Source organism: Misgurnus anguillicaudatus, chromosome 24 (genome assembly GCF_027580225.2).
Source record: "Misgurnus anguillicaudatus chromosome 24, ASM2758022v2, whole genome shotgun sequence".
NCBI lineage: Eukaryota > Metazoa > Chordata > Actinopteri > Cypriniformes > Cobitidae > Misgurnus > Misgurnus anguillicaudatus.
In genome coordinates, this window is record NC_073360.2 from 14380837 (window position 1) to 14407537 (window position 26701).

Here is a 26701-nt window from a genome sequence, read left to right on the forward strand (position 1 = left end):
TCGTTTAATTGGAGAAAGTTGCTAGATAACCAGAGTTTAATGTCACTGTAACATTCCTGTGCTTTATAAAAAGAACAGGTTTTATCTAAGCTCACAGGAAAGTAAAACTGGAGATCGTCTGCATAGCAGTGATATGAAATGCTATACTTCCGAAAAACACTTCGTAGAGGGAGCATATATAGTGAAAACAGCAACGGTCCCAATATCGACCCCTGAGGGACACCACAAACCAAAGGGGACGATGTGGAAGAGAAATCTCCCAAGTTCACAGCAACTGTCCTACCTTTTTAATACGAAGCAAACCACTGAAGAGCTATACCCTGCACACCAACCCAATGCTCCAGACGATTTCATGATCTATTGTGTCCAATAAAACCAGAACAACATGTGATCCAGATTCCAATGATAGTAATATATCATTAGTGACCTTGAGCAGATTCGATTCTGTGCTATGACAGGTCCTAAAACCTGACTGGAATATATCTAGAGTATCACAAGTATTTAAAAATGAATATAGCTGTGAATAGACCACTTTCTCTAAAATCTTAGAAATAAAAGGCAATGTAGAAATTGGCCTATAATTGTGATATACTGTATGATCCAAATTAGTTTTTTTAACAAGGGGTAAGAATTGCATGTTTAAAACTATAAGGTACCACTCTATTTATTAACTGTTAATCATAGCTGTTAGGCTAGAACTCACAGTGGGAAAAACATCTTTAAGAAGATGAGTGGGTAAGACATCCGTTTTACAACTACCTCCGTTTATTTTGGAGACAACATCTGCCAGCTGTACTGATGAAACTGGTTGAAAATTAGAAAAAGTGTTGGACAGTGCAGGATTAATTTGTAAACAGGAATGTACAGGTAATATTTCACTTCTAATCCTATCAATTTTTTGAGTAAAAAACTGTAGAAAATCTTCACAAGTTTCTTGTGTTGCATCTCTCATAACATTCCTTGTAGGATTTAAAATGGAATCAATTGTGTCAAATAATACTTTTGGCCGATTTGCATTATCTGAATTGACCATTGAATAAAATTTCATTTTTTCCTCCTTTACTACTTTCTGATAGTTAGCCAGAGATTTTTTTACATTTCAGAGGAAACTTGAAGTTTATCTCTCTTCCACTTTCATTTAGCTTTTCTACATTCGTGTCTAAGAGTGCGAGTTACGTTATTCAGCCATGGTTGAGAGATAACCTTTTGTTTCTTTAGTTTAAGAGGGGCAACACAATCTAACTCAGCAGTACATGACTTTGTAAAAGCCCCAACCTGCACTTCAATGTCCTCTCCGACGACATTGTCTGTAACGTGCGATGAATACATTTCGGAGAAAAGGTTTGCAGTTGTGGAATTAATAGACCTGGCATAATGTACAGGCTGCGAAGAGATTGGATGAATATAGGAACAAACAGCGTCAAATACCACTGAATAATGGTCAGAAATGCCTACATCTGAAACTTCCAGATTTGATACAGAAATACCAAATGATAGCACAAGATCTAATGCTTCTACTTACCCAAAATTGTTTACCCAAGTCAGTAAACAATAAACCCAAACGGAGTCTTATTAAAACAAGCAAAATTTGTTCATGGACGGCCAATATGGAATTATGTGAATGCGATACGTTGGTGATAAAAGTACTTCTCAAATAAGTATGTACAAGACAGCACTTTAAATAGCACTCTGCAATTTCTCTTAGTTAACATCAAACATGCACAATTGCCAAAACTGTTGTTTATCTGTCCTGTCCTTGTTTTTGTCTAGTGTCTTGTTATAAGCCTCCTGTTGAATCAGATGTACTATTGATTTCCTACTATGTACATAGTAGTTTAATTAGTAAACATTACCAATCACACAATAATCAAACAATTAGCAGTTGGATGTGTATGTTTACCTATCCATCTAGCAGACGTTTTTATCCAAAGCAAGCAGTGAGGACTAACTTAAGCATTTAAGCTGATGCATAGAGAGGAACTACAGTTTACCAAGCAGTAACACAAGTCTTTTGCCTATAGCTAACGAAATTGCTAACAAACTTAGCTAGCGCTGTTTCACTGTGCGTTACACCCAATGCATGTAACGTGTGGCATTAACATATTGAACAGTCAGAACCAAACTTACCACAATATTCTTGTTCAGCTTGAAGCCTTCTCGGTATATGTGTTTCATCCGCACATCTTGGTCCTCCGCTCGACCAGGAACTCTTGAGTGAAGGCTTGAATTTTTTTGCTGTTGTTAAAACAGCCAACCACACAACACATTCTTCCAGGAATCACTGGACAGAATATGTAAAAAAAAAAAACTTTGCACAGCTAACATCTGCGACAGCAACCTACGGGACCAACACTCTACTTCCTTAGCAGCAAAGCAATGCAGTAATGCTGGCGATGCTTTACTTCCGTGTTTCGCCGGATTTGTGTATAAGACATAGCCACTATTGATACCCAGTCTCTCCTGTATTGACAATGGGGCCACATGGCCTCATCCACATCACATTCAACATACTCTCTTGCAATGCACCTAGGGAAAAATCTTCTTGCATGCTTTATCCAACCTTGACATTCCTCTGCACTTATGTCTTGTGCAGCAGCAGTCAATGCAAGGGCTTTTGCTCATAAGGATGGTGATCATAAACTTTCCATCTCCAAGCACTGAAGAACTCCTCTATGGGATTCAAAAATGAGAAATATGAGGAACAGCTTCTTCATACGAGGGTGTACTCCAAACCACTCATTGACAAGGCAAGAGCGGTGGAAAGCCTTAACCTCCTCCATCCGTGGTGGCAAAGAACAACACAGACATGGCACCGTTTTTACAAGGCCTGCAGACGAATTGCTATTTGAAGATTTGTGTGAAGGAGTGTCAAAACGGTGCTTCAGTGAGTTCATACTAATCTAGGTAGTTTCTAATAGTTAGGAATAGATCGTTTCTGTTTGCTTACCATAGCTAAAACAATAGAGTTTGGACTGCTTGAATGACATCCGTGTTACAGCTTTTTTTCGATTGCTAAACGACAGTGGGCACAACTGGAGCTACATGTGCAAAACTCTAACTACAGTCTGCACAGCAGCAGTTCATGTGGACGAAACTCTAGTTCATTTTTCATTGCTGGAACACAGTTTTTAAAACTCTACACACTTATCCCATGACTTTAACCACAACCTGCACAACACTGTGGATTTACAGCACTTCGTTGAAATGCTAACACACTGCTGTCAAATCTGTGAACCACACATTCAAAACAGAATTAATTTCAGCCTTGTGTCCAATAGAGGAGTTTTTCTTTGCCTGGAGGTTGAAAGTGTTTGATCACCACCCACATGACCAAATGTCAACATGCGTGCCGGATGTGAGGCATGAGTTCAGCGGACTGCCAGGGATTTATAAGGCACTCCAGAAGGTTCTTCCCCAGGTGCATTGCAAGAGAGAACATTAGATTTGATGTTGATGAAAACCTGTGGCCTGAAGCTATAGAGAGGCAGGATAAGCTCTTCAATTATTTGTTCGAATTACAGTATGTACTTTTAGTTTCTACCTTTTTTCTTATTACTGTATTTCCGTAAATTACCACAGACTATTGAAGCAAACGGCTAATTTTCATTTACCTTTAAAAATATGTATGTTCTAGAAATGTAAATAAATCATGTGAAAGAATCTCTTTCACTTTAAAAAATCTCTTTTCGTTAAAGAAAATATTACTTTGTATGAAGTCACTGAAATTGTTCAAACTGTAAAGATGAAAAGTTAGTATTTTCTGTATTGGTGTTTGATGCTACTGTTTTTCCTCTCAGTGTGACGGTGTGTGTTATCTCAGTGAGGATTCTGCTTTGTGTTTGGCTGCATTGAGCCTGTTCTGAGCCATGTGTTAAGAGTTTTGTTGCTTGGAGTGAGTTTTGCAGGTGACAGAAATGATGTGGCTGTAAAATTATCAAGCATTTGGCTTTTATTTCTAAAAACCAGAACCGTATTGATTTCAACTCCAGCATTTGGCTCCAAAACTAAGCCTATTTATTGCAATTTTACCCATTTAGTGTTTATAAGTGCCAGTGCCAACAATTAAGCAATTTAATTTACAGTTGTTTTTATTCGCTTTGGTACTATTTCCACAAGTAAGGTGTACATTTTCAAACCTCTTAGTACAAAAATCCCACTTGTAACGCAGCTAGTAATTTTTTCAAAACCTGATGTAATGCTTTCAGTAAGTTGTTAAATTTCAGTAATGTTTTCAATCCACATAATCATTATTTCAAATACAAGATTACTGTAATATGTAATGAGAACATTTGGTTTAATCACCAAACACAACAGTATGATCTCCTTTCAGTATAGTACTTTTAACAATCAGTTCATCCAACAGCAAACAATGCAAGATACATGTTTCAAATCGGCCTTAGAAGTGCTGAAATTAATATGCTACAGTACTATAAAAGACAGATTACACCATTTCAAATCAGGCAATACACTTACATTACTTACATAATCTATCATTTCCAAAATATCCATCCATGTGTAATCAAGTGAAGGATCAATGAAGACATCCTCTACAATCATTTGGACAAATTCGTTTTTATTTTTCAGATAAAATTGTTACATAGGTATACTTTCTAGAATGTAACAAAATAGGAACGAAACATAACATTTAGTGCACACATTACATTACTGTAATTTGGATCAAGCCTGTCTTGAGCATTTGACCGTAGATTTTCGTCCACCTTTTTTAACTCTCTGTTGGTGCCCGTGCCCACCTCTCTGACGGATCCCTTGTCCACAAGCTCTTCATATTCCTTGCTATCTGTCCTGCTTCATGTTGAAAGAAATTGCCAGTGTTTTCAGCCCCACTTTTACAGTATATCTACTGTAATGACCAACTGTGGTTCCCACTATGTAAAATCAATTAGCAATAAAGAGTATTTATCATCAGATGAGAAGCATATCAAAAGTAATGTGAGCATTGCATTGTGAAAGACAATTTCTTCATATGAAAGGTATTTCTTTGATGACACAATGATTAGGTGAGGTGAATGTATAATTAGACTCGGCTGCTGCAGCTATATCACTGGTGGCATTCCCAGACAGCAGACGACTCTGGGCCGGATCCGCTCCGGATCTGCGCCGAAGTCAACAGCTCTGGCGCTGATCCGGTGCCGATCCGGCCCAGAGTGGTCTGCTGTCTGGGATTCTTCAGCTGTTTAGTCTCCAAGCTCACCCTTTGGAGGAAGCAGCGCAACGATTTTGCTGGGAATCTGCGTCAGCCGACTTCAATAGGGTAGCTGGTTGCATGCCACCCTTTTACTGGCTTCGTCGACCAGATCCTGGTACTTAGATTTTTTTATCTGGTGGGATGTGGCTAACCTCTCTTTCCAGGGAACCGTGAGCTCCGCAAATATGATAGTTTTCATGCTCCTGGATAACAGGACCATATCTGGTTGGAGGGAGATCACTGCCACGTCCTGTGGGAAGACAAGCTTTCTTTTCAGGTCCACTCTTAACTCCCAGGCAGAGGCTTGTTGCAATAAAGAGTTTGAGTTCTTGGCTTTGACTCGTTGCTGTTCCACCCATTTGGAGATTTCTGTGAGGACCTTGTCGTGCCTCCATCTGTACCACCCTTCTGCCACAGCTTTTGGACAGCCAGTCAGGATATGGTTTAGCATGCAGGAGACTGCTCCACAATGAATGCACGATGGGTCTTCCTCTCCACTAAGTCAATTGAACATGCTGTAATCTAACCCCGACATCAAAGTAAATATCTGGTTTGTGTAGATTTCTACACCTGCAGCATTTACCATTAGGCTACTAAAAATAATATATAATTTCTGGGTTGAGCCTATTTGCTATAGTAACAATCTGTGTGTGTGTGTGTTTGTGTGTGTGTGTGTGCACGCGAGGTGTGCTTGAGGAAGAATGACAGTCATACCAGTTGCTTCATTGCAGTTTGGTACATACATTCATGGCAGAAATACAAACATTCAATTTCAATAGAACGCTGCATTTGGCTTGCATCACTTACATTGTGGTGCATTTTAGGTGAAGCATCTGTTCGAAAAATCACATCACAACATCACGTCCCGGTGTATACAGTGAATGCATGCTGAAATTATTGTTGCGTGGCTAAATAAAAGTTTAAGCATATGTGATGCATTGCATTGCCTCGATTGGTCTGAATGGCGCGTGAGAAAGACGAGGGTGTGTGCGTGTGAAGGGGTTCTTGCAATTGAACGTGAATACCTAGTATTTATGTTCAATTGAATCATATCTAGTCAAACCGCATAACGACATAGCTACAAATACAGTATGGGATTAAAATCAGCGAACATCAATAGGCTTAGCCTATGTTACCTTGTTTCAGCAACGCTTAGTGAAACAGCAGTGGATGTTTTCGGTTTAGATGCTGAGTGTAGTTTAATGATAAGAATGTAATGATCTCAAACTTTAGACATTTTCTGCGTTCATGGACATCTTTACTCGCCGCCATCGCTCCAACAAAATTCAAAATGTTTCACGCGCTATATCGTGTGCTTCCTGAATATTGAATAACGGTCCGTGTGAATCAGATCTCTGCGTGTGTTATTAAACGATGCTTTTAGGCAGAATTTTTGTCTGTCATTAGATTACTCTGCATAAGATGATGAACCTAGTGGCTTTGACTGAAGCATGCAAACTGATGAGTGCTCAAAGAGTGACCATTTAAACTGACTATAGATATGTTTCTATAGATAAGTTGTGTACTTATGCTTTTTGTGATTTTGGAGCTCTGTGGAAAAATAGGGAATTTCTCACATCAGATGCCCATACTTAACATTTATTTAATAATAATAATAATAATAATAATAATAAACTTTATTTGTATAAAGCACCTTTAAAAGCAGATTCAAAAGTGGGGCTGGTGTCAAAAAATACACCAAGGTTTCTGATTTTACTTTAGTCTCTAAATCAGTTCCATCAGCAGACAATGTCAGAGTAGCCGTTTTGCGAACTTGATGATGGAAACCTATGAGCATAACCTCAGTTTTCCCACCATAGAAGCACATAAAGTTATTATTCATCCATATTTTAATCTCAGAAATACAGCCAGAAAGGTAAGAAGATTCAATATCTTCTCCAGGTTTAGAATGGATAAAAAGTGGATTAATAGTAAAGGACCGAAGACTGATACCTGAGGGACACCAGTGCAAGAACCGGGCAAGAAACAGAGCTAAAGCCACTCATCAATACAAATTGGGAATGGTCAGTAAAAAAGATTTAAACCATTCCAAAACTGTCCCGGACACGCCAAAAGCAGTTTCTAGTCGAGCAAGACCGTGATCCACAGCAGTGTTGGGGAAAGTTACTTTTAAAAGTAATGCATTACAATATTAAGTTACTCCCAAAAAAAGTAACTAATTTGCGTTACTTTTTCTTGGCTAAAGCTTGATCTCTTTCAGGCCTTGCAGGTGTTTTTATGACTGAAAAGTTCTGCATTCAGAAATTGCATATTTCATCACAAAAATGTTTAGCTCTGGCCTGCCATCTCAGTTTCTGACTCAAAAAGATTCCACACAGGCACAGAGAGTGCATACGTTTAGTTTAATTCAGTACATATTTTTTAATCAAATTAATTAAACTAAAAAAGTAACTTGAGTTACTTTTTTGAAAAAGTAACTCAAATATTAATGTGTACATTTAAAAAGTAATGCGTTACTTTACTCGTTACTTCAGAAAAGTAATATTATTACGTAACTCAAGTTACTTGTAATGCGTTACCCCCAACACTGATCCACAGTATCGAAGGCTGCTTTAAGGTCCAGAAGAATTAGAAGTGAGGTAGCTCCAGAATCAGCGGCCATTAGCAAGTCATTGGTAACTTTGACCAAGGCTGTTTCAGTGCTGTAAAATTTGCGAAAACCTGACTTAAGGGGTTCTAAAAGATTATTAGCTATTAGATGATTACTGACTTGGGAGGCAACAACACATTCAAGCACTGTTTTTGACTTACTAGAGGTTATTATATTACCTTTTCAAATTGCCAGCACATACTAAAGCCAAAGACTCTGTTTCTACAGGAAATGCGAGAGTGGATGCAAAATCTGCTGCTGTGCAAGCTGTGACATGCTTAAAACAAAAATCTTTACAGAGCATGTCGCCTTTCGCCATAACCAGTGAGAGGGAGATTTGGACGTGCTCTGCTTGTGCATTTGTTGAAGACGTTGTCCTAACAATCCACCATGTTTTCCAAAACGTTTATTGTGGGTGTGCGCTAGCAACTGCAGGAAAGTCCTAGACCTATGAACTGATAAACGGAGACTGATGCAAGAAGAACCAAAGCTGCCGTGGATAAACCTCCTACCGCTGATAACCAAAGAATAAAATTGTCTTACTTTTAGCACAAAATACATCAAGTACATTAATAATCATCAATAATGAAATGAGTCAGATTAAGAGACGATGTAATTTAAAACAGATTGGCTTTAGATATGTTAACAGCTGAGAAAGGTGGATTATGTAAAATGTTATGTACCATATTCCTGAAAATGGCCGTAAAAGCCATATAAGATGCATATAAAAGGGACCTAGGGTCTTACACTCTGCAGCATTATCTGTATGACTCTTGACCTTTCTTGCAAAGAATACAATTTTCAACAGACCATTTTAGTCTCATTAATTAAAATTGCCACAGCATTGTCAAGAGCATGTAAATACTGCAATACACAAACCTAAGGCTTGCAACTGATTATTTTGTATTTTAAATGTTTTATTGTAGAGTACAGATTGTAGCATATATGACAATTCTAAACATATACTTATATTTTTTTGTCTTTTTTAAGAGGGTTTTCGACCAACTAAAGCATAATGGCTTGTGAAAATGACTACTGCACCATCATGACTGGTCTGAGTGAGCTTGACCTCCAAGGAAAAGCGGTGCCTAGTGATCTTTTGCTGATCGGTGCAGATGCCTTTCCACTTGCCATGAATCCAAGAGGTCAAGTTCTGATGGCTGCATCTCGTTATGGTCAGGGACGTGTGGTGGTGTTGGGACACGAAGACTACTTGACCCGTTTCCCCAGCCTGATAGAGAATGCCCTGAGGTGGCTCATGCCACGTACCGGTGATGCCAGCATTGTAGGGATTCAGAAGAATTTAGGTCCAGTAGCTGACAACTACCGCAATTCGCCTATCAGCACTGAGCTTGGAGATTTTCGGAAAGGCCTGGCTGTATATATCACAGATGCTTACAGCGTTGATGCTTGTGCAAAGGATTTGATTGCTTTTGTCAAAGCTGGGGGTGGTTTAATTATTGCTGGTGAAGCCTGGCACTGGTCTCAGTCTCATTCAGAGGAGAATGTTTTTCTGAACTTCCCTGGAAACAAGGTGTGCAGCGTCGCCGGAATTTACTTTACAGAACACACAGGAGAACGTGCCATATTCCCTGTTCCTTCAAATATCCCATCTAGTTGGCCTGCTGTATCGTAAGTTCAGCAGATATTTTACTTAATGCACTTTCATAAACACACTTCTTAAACTATTTCTCATAACTATTTTATTGTTATTTTTCAGAATCGTTAAGGATTTTAAGAATGATCTAGAATTCCTGCTAAAAGGTGTGCCACAGTTTGACATCCAAGGCGGGAATGTTGCATCTGAGCTGATGGTGCATGGACCATTAGCATTTCCTATTGCAGTCACTCCAACTGGACAAACATTTATTGCCGGCACCTACTTTGGACAAGGACGGGTAATTGTGTTAACCCACGAAACCTACCTGGGCTTTGAACCTCTGTCCACTTTCCTGATTAATGCTATTAACTGGCTTGATGAGGGGCGTAAAGGCATTATTGGCATCATACCAAGTCTCACAGAAGCCCAAAACATACTGACCAAATCCGGTCTGAACTGCCTGTTAACAGACTTGAAAGAAGATCTCAGTGTCTACGTCTGCACTTCCTACAGTCATGCAGAGTGTGAAAAGATCCAAGAATTTGTCGCAGAAGGAGGTGGTCTTCTGATTGGAGGTCATGCCTGGTATTGGGCCCATGAAAACAATGGCAGCAATGTGATGACTGATTACCCAGGAAATTTCATTCTTAACAAGATGGGACTGAGTATTTTGGACAACACTGTGACTGGAGGATTATACAAAGCCCCAGAAATCAATGATAGCTTTAAAGATGTGTACCATTTTCGGAATGGACTGAGATACTTAGGAAATCATGTAACCAAAGGGTACAAACTTACTCCTAAAGAAGAGGGCTGCTTGAAACAACTTGGCAATGATTGTGCAAGCTACCTTCGCATGCGTGCACATGACTGTGCTTCTTATAATTCAGTGGTAACTCTTTTTACCAACATGGTGAAGGAGATTGGTGTTCCACAGGTTAGTAGTAAGGATCCTGTTAAAACTCCCAAAGACTGCCTGATGCTCCAAATTGGGACTGAACTTTACAAAACCATGTCTGACCCTGATGCTCTCCTGCCATACATCATTAAGGATATACCTGACCTGCACACTGTGACTGATGCAAGAGTTCATATCAGCGCCAACACTGGTGGTATGGAAGTTTTCCTTTTAAATCAAGGGTAAAATGTTATTCCTTTTGTTGAAGATAGCAAGTAGGGGGAATTGACCTGTTACATGCAAGAGTTGTTATGGTGTATTAAACAGCACATTACTTCTTTCAGGCTCTGAAGAATGGATAAGCACAGGCTTGTATCTTTCTCCTGGTATGAGGACACACATAATTATTCCTTCAGAGCTCATTGGGAAAAACTGGAAGGTAATCAAAATAATACCCTCAAGTACATTATTATGATGTGTCCAGACTAATTTTATACAGTATATAGCAGATTTTTGTTAACATTGTAATTAGATAATTTATTGCAGATTAATAGTGTGATAGCAACATGTTTGAATGTAACTGTCTACAGGCCCAGATTGGTTGTCAGACTGATAACCTTTCGACTGCAGATGTTTTGAAAAGAGCTCCTGTGGTCCGTGAGCGATTCTTGTTGGACAATGAAATGGTCCAAATCTGTAATCTATGGGGAGGGCTCATCTACCTAGTTGCACCTCCTAAAACCAAAGTGAATGGGGTGGAAATTGTGGTGCAGACCGCAGTAAAGGCTCCATACTTCAAGTCTGGTAAGAATGTTCAATTAAATTAGATTTAATTCTGCCAGATTTAGTTTGGAGCTATTTAGTTCAATAATCAGTATCTCTGTCTAAAGTAAATTCATATTCAATGAGTATCATAATGAGATGCATATGTGTGTGAAATGTTTGTGTAATGTTTGTCATCAAAAGTCAAGGACTGTAGTAAAATCGGAAATGCTAACTTGCTTTTGTCCCTTCAGGAGAGACTAGTGTAGCTGACTGGGTTGGTGGGATCTGTCAGGCGCCAGCCCCCTGGGCAGAGCTTGAGTTTGAGAACATCATCATCACATTAGAGTCAAGTTTTATACGGAGTCTGGATCGTCCTGATGAGGTGGCGAAACATTGGGATGCAATAATGAGAGGCATAGCTGACCTGGCGGCATTACCTCATAAGTTCCCCCGCAAGGAGCGATTTGTTGCAGATGTTCAGATCTCTGGCGGTATGAGATGCTTTTGAATATTTACTCAAAAAAGAGCATGCTGACATCATCCACTTACTCTTACATCTCCAAACAATACAGAAAAGGAAATAATTTACTGAGAGCCGCTTACAGTAGGTGGATTACAATGGCAGTCCATATGACTTCATTTAAGGCTTAATAATGGCTTACTGATCATTCTGCAAGTGTTTCAAAATTTCAAAGCCTTTATATGGTGCTAAAGCTTTGATTTGTAAACAGATTTCTTATAACTTTGTGTAGTTAATCATCAGTAATTGAGTGAGCCATTTTTAATGGCATTGTTTTCCCAATGAAACACAAGAGCTGTTAGTTTTCAATAATGTGTCTTATGTAGGGAACTGCGTTTAAAGTTTTGCAAAAAAAAAAATTTACAATAGCACTAAACTGAGTTTTAAGCCTGTAATGTGTGTGCAGTTTTGCAGGCTTGGTCTGAAGATTAGATATATGATTACATGGTTTCACTGAGTTGAACCCCATTCACACAGACCTTTGGTCCCAGAAAATACCCATAAAATTGCCAGACAAGCTTCTGTGTGAACGCAAACCTGTCCCGTAAATCTTCTGTGATTGTTGCCGGAAAGAAGACCTAGTAAGATACACGGAAAACCCTCTGTGTGAACAAGAAGCCGAAACAATGCCGTAATGGGCGTTTCGTAGTGAGGACATGCATGTAATCACAACAAAATTTGTTGCTGAGCTCTTTAAAATGAGAGATTTACATGCATATCAACATTCACAACAAGAAATGTCCCAAACTAGATTGAAGCAGTTATTAGGAAATTATAAATGAGTCGCATAAACAATGAGTGCCGTAGCGAGGACGCGCGTGTCATGGCAACATTAAGTTGGTTCAACACTTTAAAACAAGGGATTTACATGGAGATCAACATTCACGGCGAGAAATGTCAGCAAACTGGACTCAAGCAGATTTCAGGTAAGTTAGCTTGTCACTTACTGCGCTTAAGCGAAGATCATTCAGCAGCATAAAGAATATCGCGTCACGTGCTCACTTGAGCTCATAATAAACAAAAATGCCCACACGTCATCCCAACAAGATATATCGTTCAGCTCCTCAAAACGGGGGTTTTAAATGCATATTAACAATCACGATGAGAAATGTCTGAAAACTGCATTAAAGCAGATATCAGGGAGCTTGTCAAATATCCACCCTGAAGCTGAGATCATTCACCAGCATAGAACGGTGCGTGACGCGCTCCTTTATAGTCTTATCATTAACAAAAATGCACTCAAAGTTGTTTTTGGAGAGAGAAATAATAAATAATATGCAAACTTAAGAAACTGCGTAGAAGATAGGACAGGACTTTCAACAGGTCACGTGTTTTTCCGGGACCTTGCAGATGCTGGCAAATCACTGGCTGTGTGAATGAACAAAAATCAAACGATCCAAAATGCATTTTTCGTGTATTTTCCGGAATGTTTGTGTGAAAAGGGCTTTGGCCTCAAGTAACACTTTTAGTGTGTAAGCCATTTGAAAAAACTAATGAAATATCACAAAGAAATATTTTGTAGAAGTCTCTTAGAGAATGAAACAGCGAGCCGCCCATGGTTTGCTGACAATTTTGGGTACTGCACATGTACTTTTATATTAAATCTGTCTAACCACAAAAACATTAAATATCTTGACACAGTGTGTATAGTTCTGCGTAATGTACATTTAAAGTGTCCTGTTAGACCTCTGGGTTTCTCAACGCCAGCCCTGACCAGAATGTTTAACTCAGCACTCCTATTTTCTTTTTGCTTAGGCTTTATGCATTCTGGATATCCCATCATGATTCAATCCACCTCTGCCCCAGACCTGTTGATTTCAAATAAATCCAGTGAAAGTGGTTTGTGGGGATTTACACACGAGCTTGGTCATAACCAGCAGCTTGAAGTTTGGGAGTTTCCTCCACACACAACTGAGTGCACCTGCAACCTGTGGTCAGTGTATGTGCATGAGGAGGTGCTTGGTGTTGACAGGGCTACTGCTCACCAAGCCATGATCCTAGATAGTCGCCAGAATTGCATCAGAGATTATGTCGAAGGTGGCAGGGATTTGGAAAAATGGACCGTGTGGACAGCACTGGAGACTTACATGCAGGTAGGAACAGCCTGCTTATTAGTTTTATGTTTTTCCACACATCATTAAATTTTGATCATGTACTTTTTTGTTACATGTTGAATACATATTTTTTATGACAGCTCAAAGCAGTATTGTTTGTTTTTGTTAAAGCTGCTACCCATAACTTTTCCTTTGCCAACTCCGTTTGAAAGGGCCCATGGCATACAGAGGCTAACCTTGCTACTTTGTAGGTGTGAGCAAAAAATAGGTCATTGAAATTTGGCCCTCTGTATGATGTCATAAGGGGCTCTTATTATAATAATACCACCCCCTTAATGTGCACTGTCCAACCACAGCACTGCTATTTAGTGCAAAGAGAAAGAGAGAGACAAGAAGGACTTGACAACACAATTGAGTTTCAATTACAACAAACCACCATCATTGTGATCAGTGTTTGCATTTCATCCGCTCATTTGCATTTTAAAGGCCACACCCAAAACGACACGTTTTTACAAAGTAGCAATGCTAGCCTTTGTATGCCATGGGCCCTTGAAGTTACATAAACTGCAAGTACTTGAGGAGTTATTTTCTTTAAATCAGTTCAACTCATATTGACATTACTTGCAAAATCGCACCCGACAACTTAAATTGAAAAACATTATTATAAGCTTACCATTGCCAGTTGTAGACAGTTTTGAACACTTTTTATGTACTTGCTCAATAGTTTTTTATTTGTAATAAAAAAATATGTATGGCAGCATTAATAAACATTTTAAATGATTATCTTCCATAATATAAAATGAGTTGTTTAATACAAGAATTATTATCACTGTATTCATAATCGTATACACTTAATATTTTTTAAGCTTCAAGGCGAATTTGGCTGGGATGCTTTCAAGAAGGTTTTTGCTGCCTATCATGACATGACTGAAGTGCCCAATAACAATCCAGGCAAGATGAATCTGTACGCTGAGACCTTCTCCAAGGTGGTGGACATGAATCTGTCGTCCTTCTTCAAAGCCTGGGGTTGGCCGATCGAGCCCAGCACTGAAGAGAAGCTCTCTCATCTCCCCGAGTGGAGCGATCATCCTATGAAGCAATATGAATAAGACACCTGAGAGAGCTTTAATAATTACATTGTGTGCGAAATTAAGGTATAATTATATAAGGTAATAATTACATTTATTAATAAATTAAGGGGTAAGGTTGATATTAAAGTTGATATATGCGATTATTCACATAGTCTGCATAATATATTTGTGTGTGTGTGTGTATTGTGTGTAATTATTATGTATGTATAAATACACAAATACATGTATAAATAAAATAAAAGTTATGTATATATAATGTATTTTTATATAAAATATCAAAATATTATAGACCCTTCACTCCACACTCCAAAGTAAAATTAAATCATAACATCACACCAATACAAGTTGTTTCTCCCCACCTTAACATAGTACACCACATATAAGAAAAAAGGGAACCCCAGCGTCATGACTGTGTTAGCATTTAGCCTAGCCCCTGTAGAGCTGGTATATAATAAACTTTAATTTTATTTATGAAAAGACACTGTAAAACAATTAAACCTTATGTGGTGTTGTTAACCCAAATTTGACCCTCAGGTTGAACTGGTTACAGACATGAAACTCTTTGTGCTCCTAATCTCTTCATCACAAAGGCTTTTGCACTGTCAGCCTTAAGGCTCACATCACTGGGTATCTGCTGAAATATATATGATATTATGTATATATGTTGTTCTGAGATTGCAATTTTATATTCATGTTTGGTTTCATTTTAAAGGTCATGGTGCGATAAGTAAAAAGGTCTCATTTCTATAAGTCTAAGATAAGATGGATCAAGGTTTTAGAACTTAGAATATAAGATGCATTTCTTGTAGAGGTGGGGTTTTGCCAGATACTTCTGGCTAGTTTGACCAGGTGCTCTTTAGTATCACTTGGCACAGGTCAAAATAGATTTTGGTAGTTTTCTCAAGCTGTGTATAAAAGGTGGCCTGGCAAAATGTTCTGGGAGCCATTCTGTACCCAGAAGCTCCCACACTCTTGTGTATTCAAACATCATGGAAGAAACCTTTAACAAGAATCTTCCTACACCATTTTGGGTGCATTATATTCATGATAGAAGTACTCTGTAGCCAGAGTGTCTATTGCCAGGTATGACTTTGTAACTTTTGCAACTGTTGATCATTTTAATTGGAATTGAATCATATTCTGTATTATATGATATTCTTTAAGCTGGAACCTGCCTGGTATAATAAATTGTTATAATTGATTCATTTTAATTCTTCAGAAATTGTATTGATTTATTTTAATTATTTCAGAAATTATTATGACTAGTAGATTAGAAGGAGTCTGGTATTACAGCAAGATCATTCTGTCAGGATATGATCACACTGGTGTTTTGATGGTTGAATGGAGCATGGGGCACATTCATTAAAACTCTCAGATTTATGTCTATCACCTGCCTTAGCAAGTTGCATGAGCGCTAGACTAAAGTAACTATTTTTATGATCGGAGCAAGCATGGAGTGGCCAGACATAAAAATATTAGTTTACCCGGCAACCTCTGACTAAGACCAGACTGACAATTTTGTGTCCGTGAGATATACGCAACGGCCGGCGTATACTCTGTGCGATACTGGGTCCCTAATGGAATAACTAAGACTATGGGAATTTATAAATAATCAATAATTTAAATTACCATTAACATAATGTATTACGTTTAATTATATAGTTTGGAGTCAGATTGGGAAACCCACAGAGTCAAATAAGATTAAAAGACTAAATTTGAATGAATTTTTTTAATTCTTAAAGGAGGAGATTCAGAACACGAGACCCCTTCTCCCACGCCATTGGATTCCATCATTGGGCCACTGGGTGGGTCATTACACCCCATTCATTCCTTGGGATCCGAACATGAATTTAGAAGCCACCAAACACTTCCATGTTTTCCCTATAAAGAGTAGTTACATGAGTAAGTATGGTGGCACAAAATAAAACATATTGTTTTTAAAGCGGATAAAAAATAAGAACTATATGGCAGAAATATTGACGGAAGTTTGAGCGAGAGGGGAAGTTGTCAGGAGTGATGATGTTACAGCACACCAAGGTCGAAGTGCAAGTGCTCTTCCGCCATACAATATACTGTCGTGATGATTTAAAGATTTATCTACGCAGTTCGCTTTGAGGACGATAGTGACAGTGACATTACTAGCTTGTGTGACTTGTAGGGATGGGACGATTACCGGTTTCACGATTAACCATGATAAAATGTCCTGACGGTTAGTATTATCGTTTAAAATGTAATTATCATTTCAACCGTGGTTGATTACCGTGATTTTGAAAACTCCCTGTAAATCCTTTCCAGTCAGAATCAGCTTGACGTTTAATTATATAGTTATAATGAACTTGGGGAATGGGGAAGGGGCAATTAAAACTAATACTCTCGGCTCTGCCCTCCAGGTAGGCCTCGGCCAGGAAGAGTAACAGGAAGAAGGGGGGGGCAGCAGGGGTCCAGAGCACTGTGGACCGGAGGGTGTGGGACTCGGGCTCCTGCCTAGTCTTGACTGCCCGTGGCGCCCTCCTTTTCCTCCTGGAGACAGAAATAAAAGCAAGATGAGTGTTGGGCCTAATGTATCCTTGCTGCGTACCTTTCTCTCCTTGCGGGGTTTTCCTCCGTACGTGCTCTGGGGGAGGGTTATAACGATGTTCCTTTGTCTCACGTGTATCTCCTTTTCCTACAGGCTGCTGCAGGACACCGGGGATCGGCTACTACGAGCTGCGAAGGACCTCCTCTCGCCTTCGCTTGGAATGAGGTCGGGTAAGTATAGGGTTCTTTCCTTTCTTCTCTCCTTTTCTCTCCACAGGCGGCAGCTGGGACACAGAGACACAGTTACTTGGACTCGGTTTACTCTCACCTCTCTGCTGGACACAACGTACGGTAAGTACGGAGTTCGCACAGTTTCTCCTTGTGTCGTTCACTCTCTTCCTCTCTTTCTCCACAGGCAGCGGCTGGGACACAGAGACACAGTTAGTAGGACCGGGTTCACTCTCACCTCTCTACTGGACACAACGTACAGTAAGTACGGGAATCACCAGTTTCTTCTCGTGTCGCTCACTCTCTCTCTCTCTCTCTTTCTCCACAGGCGGCGGCTGGGACACAGAGACACAGTTATTTGGACTTGGTTTACTCTCACCTCTCTGCTGGACACAACGTACAGTAAGTACAGGATTCACAGAGTTTCTTCTCGTGTCGCTCACTCTCTCTCTCTCTCTCTCTCTCTCTCTCTCTCTCTCTCTTTCTCCACAGGCGGCGGCAGGGACACAGAGACAGTTATTTAAACTTGGTTTACTCTCACCTCTCTGCTGGACACAATGTACAGTAAGTACGGGGCGAACCCAATTTCCTCTCGTGGCGCTCCACTCGTTCCAATTCCACACAGCACGTTCCTTGTTCCTAACAAGCAGACACCTAGATATATTAATTAGGTTAAACAGGGTGGCGAACTTACGACACTGATGGACTCGAGGTGTCAGCTGGGGTAAGCGGTTCCAATGTGGCGTCGGGGGCGGACCCTCTCGACGAGCTTGGCGGTTGCAGGGGAGGGACGTCGTACTGTCTCACCGGGCCGAGCGCTGCCCTCTCCTCGCTACTCGTGAGGTGATCGAACACTGGACAGGGGCGCCCCTTTGAAGAGACCTTGGGACAGACGGGATTTACTACCCCTCTCTCTCTCTGCAACGGTAAGTATCACACCGATGAAAGTATCCACAACAGTGACCCTTAGTCGTACTCACACAACTGTAATACTCCAGCACTTCACCGCCACTCCTAGACCCACTCGGATGTCAAGAAGAGGGATCGTTCTGGGCACCACACTGTTACTATCCGCCTGGGGCGTGCTCATAACATATATTAGGTAACCACACTGGGACCGGTAGCCTCTTTGTTCTCCCTCGACGAGGCGTATGAAGGCGGGGGTTTGTCTGACGGGACACACAGCAATGCACAGCACCACGTCAAGTGAAAGTTTCACAGCACAAAGACTGACCCACCGCACTCAAGTGTACACATAGGACGCCCGCCTTCCTCCACTTCGCCGGGGTCTGTTCGGCGATGGATAATACGGCCCAGTCGGTCGATGCGTCGCTGTGACTAGCCTCAGCCAATATTCCTTCGGCTCGCCCACCACGCTAACTTAGGGGTAGGGCCGTCCTCCTTCCTTAGGAGGTATCCGCTATAAAGACAGGTTAGTATGCAATGCGTCTTCAAACTCAGTATATTATACATTATACTCACGGACGTTGTAAACCTTTGTTCCCACTATTAGTCTAGTAGCCAACTAGGTGAACCCGGAAATGTTGAGCACACCAAAGTTCCACCGCAGAAATGTGAAGCACGGGTCCCCAGCACACAGAAACTACCGGATGCTAATTTGCATATGTTGAGCAATTTGCATAATTTGCATAATTAGCAATATTAGCTTAATCGTCCATTTTGACCACATATTTTGCACTAAATGGCCAATTTCTACAATATGTGAGTGGTTTTAGAGGTTTTAGATGATGCTGATTTCATTTCTGGCATTTTCAGATTTTAAAGAGCTAATTTTATTACATATTTTGATTTATTTATTCAAATTTTTATTACTTTCAGTCATAATTTTAGGTTATTTTATGGTAAATAAAATAATCTAACATTTCAGAATCATGAGTGCACTTATAAATGTTGATTCATAGTGAGGCTGAATCCCCTCCTGACACTTTTGAAGATTCAAAATAGCTTTTTGGATAAAATATGAATCTTTGTTAGGCTGAATGTTATGCATTTCTGGATGAAAAAGCAATGCGGGTATTTGACATAACTTGAATCCTGGAACTGTATGATACATAGTAATCAGGTAAACTAAAACTTCGCCAGACGCAAGAGTTAAAACTGAGTCTGGGCAACCCGGGTCAGCTCGCCAAACGCAAGGCTAACCAAGAGGGCTTCACTTCTGCACCAAGGCAAACATGTAAATATACAACATATACATGCCATACAAGACAGGCCCCGCAAGTCACCAGGGCCATGCCAGAATGGCAGATGTGCTTTCCAGGTTGGTCCGCAAGTCGCAAAATCAAACGAGGACCCAGTTAAAACTCCGCCAAACGGAAGAGTTAAAACTGAGTCTGGGCAACCCGGGTCAGCCCGCCAGACGGAAGGTTAACCAAGAGGGCCTTACCTCCGCACCACACAAAGCACACACTGGCTACCACCTTCAGGCAAACTGCTATGCCTCACAATTAATAATAAGGCAGCCTCATCATCTTCACTATTCTCTTCTGTTCTGTCATCATCTTCTCCAGACCCTTCATCTCTTTCTTTGTGTTCTTGGTGTTGTGTAAGGATGTTGCAGTATATTTCATCATTGATTTTGCAGGAACAATAACTGGTACAGCCCAGACCTGCAGCTACACAGCTGCACTTTGCTGATGTACAAGGTTTCAACACAGCTTTGAAACCACAGCTGACAACATCTAACAAAGCAGGAGGAGCAACTGGACTTGAATCCTGTGTGGGCATAAGCAGTTCCTCTCCTTCCTTTAGACCCATCTTCTTGTCCCATCCAAACAAGGTGATATCCACAACCCATGGATCAGGCTGGTCAGCTGATTCTCATAGTAGCACCTGTAGGTGGGCACGTCTTCCATGAAGGCGCATATTACGTTCTGTAGGAGGTAGTGCTTTCACTGCTGGGGGCCTTTTGCGCTTTTGGTAAATTTCATACGGGCTCCATCCAAGGTTACAGAGTTCCTCTGATTGTAAAGATATTTTAAAGTCGCTATTTTTCCCACTGCATGGTGCAAACAGAGACTTCTTTCCTGACATTTCGACTTGATCAAAAAGTTTCTCTTTGTTTTGAAAGTACTTAAAGGACAAGTTTACACTTAAAGCCCTGTTTTCAGATTGTTCACGATGAAATTGTGAAATAGCATCTTTTGCAGCGATTTTTGTGTGAGCATATCAGTGAACACCCCTGACCACTCGCTGAGTTTCACGTCTTTGTAAACGAAAGTTTAATGCATTTTAGAAAGGATTGTTCCAGTGCACCATTAAACCCATTGTAGAGGTGTGAGGTGAAACAACAAACACCCAAAAATTCTCAGGGCAGCTGCATATGTCGAAATTTCAGCCAAAACCGTTCTATTTCATCATAAACAATCTGAAAACAGGGCTTTAAGTGTAAAATACCGAACTTGTCCTTTAAACCTAGATCCGAATGGTTAAATTAATACTACACAACAACTTGAGAAAGCAGCAAAACACTGAATTTAAAATGTTTTTTATCCATTCCTGATCAAATCACAAGAAGTCTGAATTTAAAAAAAGAAGAATACTTTTTTTTTAATAATGGTAACTAATTTCTGAACACCAGATTCACTCACAAAATGGATCTGAATAGAAATTCACAATGTACTGAACAAAACTGTCATTATAACTCATTATAACCTTTTATCTTAATGTGAAAACATAAATATGATATAAGAATATAAAAATATCGGCAAGGATAATTTCGACTTTAAAAATAGACTATGCTCCTTTGCTTCACAACATACTTATTGTATATACAACAGCTCACTGCAACAGCTTATTTGCATAAAAACATGACCAGACCTCAAGAAATGTAAACATATTGAGGTTATCAACATTCACATCATGAGTTCTTGTGATTCTGAAATGTGAGAATATAGTGTTTGCCATAAAAATAACCTAAAATTTTGTTCAGAATTAATGAGAAAGTGTCTAAATTAATCCAAATCTGTTATAGAATTACCATTTCGAAGTCTGAAAGTGGCAGAAATGAAATCAGAATCCTCCAAAACCTCCAAAACCACCCACACACTGCAGAAACCGGCCACACAGCGCAAAATACGTGACCAAAATGGACAACCAAGCTAATATTGCTAATTATGCTAATTATGCAAATTGCTCAACATATGCAAATTAGCATCCGGCAGTTTCTGCACGTTGGGGACCCACACCTCCCATTCATGCAACAAAACCTTGGTGCACTCAACATTTCCGGGTTCACAATGGGGCTCTATGGGCTGGCTACTAGACTATATCCTCTGTCTTAGTTCACACAACAGTCGACTCCAGCCACACAAACGGGGCGTCTCTTCCCCCGACAGGGTTACACAGCAATTTTCTGTCTCTCAATAACTTCCATGCACGTATGTACTCACGCTAACTCTGTTTCCTCTCCTTTGTTGTGTTTCCGTTTCCAACGTTTCCGTTCTTTCTTCAACCCTTAAGGTTCACAATGTCCACACAGCCATGCAAGCTTCAGCCTGAGAGAGAGATAAACAGCCCACAACAAGCGTACCAGACGAGTACATCGCAGCACTTCAACACTGCACACAACAACACCCAAACTGTGATTTTAGCTGTCCTTAAATACTGCCCTGCTCAGCGTGTCCTCCAATCATCAGCCGCTCCTGTTAACTAGGCACAGCTGCGTCCAATTCGCCAATTTTCCCTCTCGCTGGGCTACCGGAAGTTCCGGGGTCCATCTTTTCCGGTCCGGGCGGAAACGCTTCCAGGCGGAACCAAACTTTCCTAACTTCGTTTCCGCCCCTCAAAAGATCGTCACTATGTGACAAGTACTCGGCATGTACTCAATGATTTTTTTTAACTCCTCAAAAAGAATGGAGTAATGGTGACAGCCCTAAATTCAACGTAGAAATAGTCCTCCTAACACACATTTAAAGTGTTATTAAAAAATGTAACAGTGTTTTGTTAAAAAATGTTTTTTAGCAGGTAGTTCTTGTCGGCTTTATCATTTTAAAAGTAGATTGCCACAGAAAAAAGGCTGGACACCCCTGATTTAATGTTTATGCTTAAAAAAGTGCATATAGCTGCTAATTGTATTTGTTGTTTGCTGATTTTCAAAAATACAACTTGTTAAAATGTTTTCAGTGTGTGTATCAGTTCTTTTTGAACATTTCCATCTCAATTTAAGAAAATCATGATAATATTGATAACCGTGATAACTTTGGTCACTATAATCATGATATGAAATTTGCTAACCGTCTCATCCCTACCGCTGCCATTACTGAACTACAACTCATCTAACGCACGACCTCAACGTCATCGTTCTTAGCCACCCCCCTCTGTTCGCTGATTGGTCCTGCAGATTTTTGCAGGAGAAAACGAAACTCTACACAGCAGTTCCAGACATTGTACTGATGCTAAATGAAAATTAAGCAGAAGCACGTAGGAGGGCAGAGCCAGGCTATGTTAGCTCCACACCCTGTCACACAGCAGCTTTTAGGCATTGTTGTGGTATTTGTTATAAGCCAGAAATGACATGGAGGTTCAGGCAGCCTCACGCAATGCAAAGTCAATAGTACTATTCGGACGGGATTAGTTTTACATAGGGAGGTGGGGTAAAGCAAGTTTTTTATCAGAGGTTCTCTGTGATTTTAGTCCAGTCCGAATGCTCCATGTCAGTAATCATTACGGACAATGTCAGTAAAGATTACGGCGTCTTTTACCTTCTGTAAAAAGGTCCGGAGAAATTACCTCAGGTAATACTAATCCAGTGCGAATCGACCAGCTGTAAATATACACGTAAATCGCGTCATTTCCTTTTAATTTGCGGGTTTCTTTTAAATATAAAAGCGCTTAAAGAGGCATTTACTTGCGTTCTAGATGGAGAAACAAGTCAGTGGCAGGTCAGTTTCTGAATAAAACACGACACAAACTTAAAAAAAAAGTAAAATTCACTTCTCAGATGCGCGGAACTGTTTACGAAACTGACGTTCTCCCCAAACTGAAATTAAACACAGTGTTTCGCGTTTTCCTTGTCTGTGTCATGTTGTTTGCACATCTGATATCTGGAAGCAAGGTAACGTGCACGTGAAGACGAGAGGTGACGCGCTGCGCCAACGAGTTACCCCTCCCACTTCTGAATGTTTTACAGAGATTTCTAATCCCGTCCGAATTGACCATTTATATTACCCGACGTCCTGTGGTAAAATTACATTACGCCATCTTCCCCTGTAAAACTAATCCCGTCCGAATAAGGCTATTGTTACCAGAGCCGGACAGTAACGGAGTACATTTACTTGAGTACAGTACTTAAGTACAATTTTGAGGGATCTGTACTTTACTCGAGTATCTTTTTTTTGGAGTACTCATGACTTTACTCAAGTACATTTGAGAGGCAAATATTTTACTCTTTACTCCACTACATTTATATCCATAACCGTAAGTACAAGTTACTTTTTCTTAAAAAAAAAGGAAAAAATAAAAATCTCAGAAACCCTCAATTTGTTGTTTCCCTCTCTTAAACGTGATTGGATTGTGCAGGCGCAACTGATTGGGACAGCCTATCAGCAATCACCTTCAGCTTTCCGCCAAAGTCACCATGGTCAGATTTAGATAATAGACAAAACCACTCACAAAACAATGGATGAAGACGCAGCAGGTCCATTCTGGGAATGTGTCAACCCGTGGCCCCACCTCGCCAGACTATTTAAATGTTCTGAACAAGTTAATGATAGTTTTCTTTTCAAGTGTTTGCTGTGTTTACCAAAACAAAACTCCAGCGGCAGGAATCACTGGTGAGCTCGGATTATTGTCGTTCAAAATGAATTACTCGTCAAAACATCACACTCTTACTTGATCTGGACAAACTCAGCATCACAAGACAGGTTTAAGACTCCAGCTTCGACATTTGATCACTGTTTATGATTAAACTGGTTTGCAGTAACATTAATTTCTTAATTTAGCCTATGCCAGGAGTCCAAAATAATGAATCTGTAACGCTCGTTATTTTGAATAGAAATCATCATTCGTGAAACATTTATTCTCTTCTTCTCCGGTTTATTTGTGTTCAAATAGATAAAATATAAAGAATCCGCCAGGGCTATTAGTACAATGGTGAGCATATTTGGGGAAATAATGAATAATTATCACATGTTAGTAAAATATTAAGTCATACAGAATAACATTTCTATTAATTTTCCACTGAATTATGCGATCTGAAGAGCTCAAACAGTGAACAGAGCGATTTGTGTCTCCTCTTCCTGATTTGCATAAGATTTGACCTCAGTCAGAAGTCTATCATTTGCTGTACAGCTGTCAATCATCTCACATGGTTCAACGTGCACTGTGGGAGTAGTAATGCAACATTTAGAAAATGTACTCTTGTACTCTTGATACTCAAGTACTTTTAAAAACAAGTACTTTTGTACTTTTACTTAAGTAGACATCTGACTGTAGTACTTTTACTTTTACTTGAGTAAAATTTTGCAAGGGGTAACTGTACTTTTACTCAAGTACTGAAGCTGTGTACTCTGTCCGCCTCTGATTGTTACTCATTGTTTACGCATATCGTTAACATGTACTAATGCATACTTACACACCAAAGTAAATATAAAATTGTGAGTCGGCCATAATTGCTCTTTAACAAAATACAATAAAAAGGCAAGGCTTTTCACATTTTACTCCTAAATTCTCCCATGCAGTCTAAATCTAGAAAAAAACACCTCTTCTAAGACAAGCATTCACATACACAAATACATTTTATGACCTTGTTCTTCAGTAATGAAATAATAAAATGCGCAAATGAGCTTTTGCTTGAAATAATATGAACAGCAGCAATCCTAATCCTTCTCATTTTACTTTTCTGTTTTTGTCCATCAGGATACACATCATAAGATAACTAGAGCTTACGGCTCTGTTTGGATCCAGCCTCACTTGTGAAGACTTCAGATGACGTAAACACAAACAAAGACATTATATGATGGCATCTATAGATGGACATACACAACTGCCAAATGTAATATAGGCCTATTGTAATTACTGCACCAAAGCGCAACTCTGCAGATTTTCAACCCACTTAATATTGTTACAAATACAATATATTTTTATATTTGAAAAAATATTCTTTAGCTAATTTTACTGATTTATTTCAATTTATTTGTCCACAATACCCTGCCAAAATGATGTTTTGCATCATCCAAATATTGTTAATGTACATATTACAGACATTGTAACAACACAAAGTTGGTTGAAATCCTGCTAACTTACTCTATAAAAATAACCGTCTGTTAACTAAACATGGCTTTAACATGTGACTTGTATTATATTAGAGCTGTTGTGATATGAATATTGATTTGTTTCCAGAATATGCTCCTCAGTGTGTCACACTTACAGTACCTCATGCTGATTAAGGGATCTTTTGTAACTTTGTAACATGCATTTTCTTAAAATGGCATGTATTGTGAAGCACAATATACCCTATCATGGTTTTACTTTGGTGAAACTGCAGATCATTTTTCAAGCTAAGGTTTTGTTACCGTGGTTCTACTATACTGCTCTACAAAGGCTAAGTGCAGTTACTACGCAAACACTAAAACCGAGAAAAAAAGTTCTTAAAGTTTTTTACATCAGCCAGTCAAACATGTTACTGCAATTTTGGCAAACACATTTCTCTGATGGGACAAAATTAAACCAGGAGACTTTGTCACAAGACAACAGAACTCACAAAGCCTATTTCAACCTTTACCTCAATTTTGACCAAATGCATTGTTACTGTGCTTTGGCTTTGTTGGGCAGTATAGTAGTATTATAGTAATACTGGAGTGAAACCATGGTAACCATATATTTTTAAATCATGGTAAAGTTTGTGGTTACTAAAATGTAGTACTATAAACCTATGGTGTTGTAAGAGAATGTTTTTTCTTTATTATTGTTGTGAAACCATGGTTGATTTTATATTTACCATGTTTTACTGCAAATGATGGTAAAATCATGGATAACTTTGCATGGATACAGAAAGGTGTAAACTGGTTGTTTTTATTTGAAAGTCATGTTGGTTTTAATGCATCTGATAAATGTATATGCATTTGGATATTTATTCTGTTTACTGACAATAATAAATTTGCAGTTGCTGATGTAAATTGTTTATTATTGTGTTGAAAGAAATTTGGTTAGCGTGATTAAACAATTATGAACCACGGACCGACCGTGGGCA

General features: G+C 39.4%; 1 protein-coding gene across 2 annotated transcripts; it reads left to right on the top strand.

Annotated features, from left to right (window-relative positions):
• Positions 1-3407: 3407 nt before the first annotated feature.
• LOC129437766 (TRPM8 channel-associated factor homolog) lies at positions 3408-26701 on the top strand. Of its 2 annotated transcripts, XM_073862750.1 has the most exons (9): positions 3408-3520; positions 8808-9449; positions 9538-10529; positions 10660-10754; positions 10906-11119; positions 11332-11571; positions 13356-13693; positions 14521-14808; positions 25369-26701. In XM_073862750.1, exons 2-8 carry the CDS (start codon positions 8833-8835, stop codon positions 14761-14763), a joined length of 2739 nt encoding a protein of 912 aa, XP_073718851.1. In that variant the 5' UTR covers positions 3408-3520; positions 8808-8832; the 3' UTR covers positions 14764-14808; positions 25369-26701. The 2 variants fall into 2 exon arrangements, with proteins under 2 accessions (XP_073718851.1, XP_055052035.2); XM_055196060.2 differs by lacking the exon at positions 25369-26701 and having other exon boundaries at positions 14521-16911.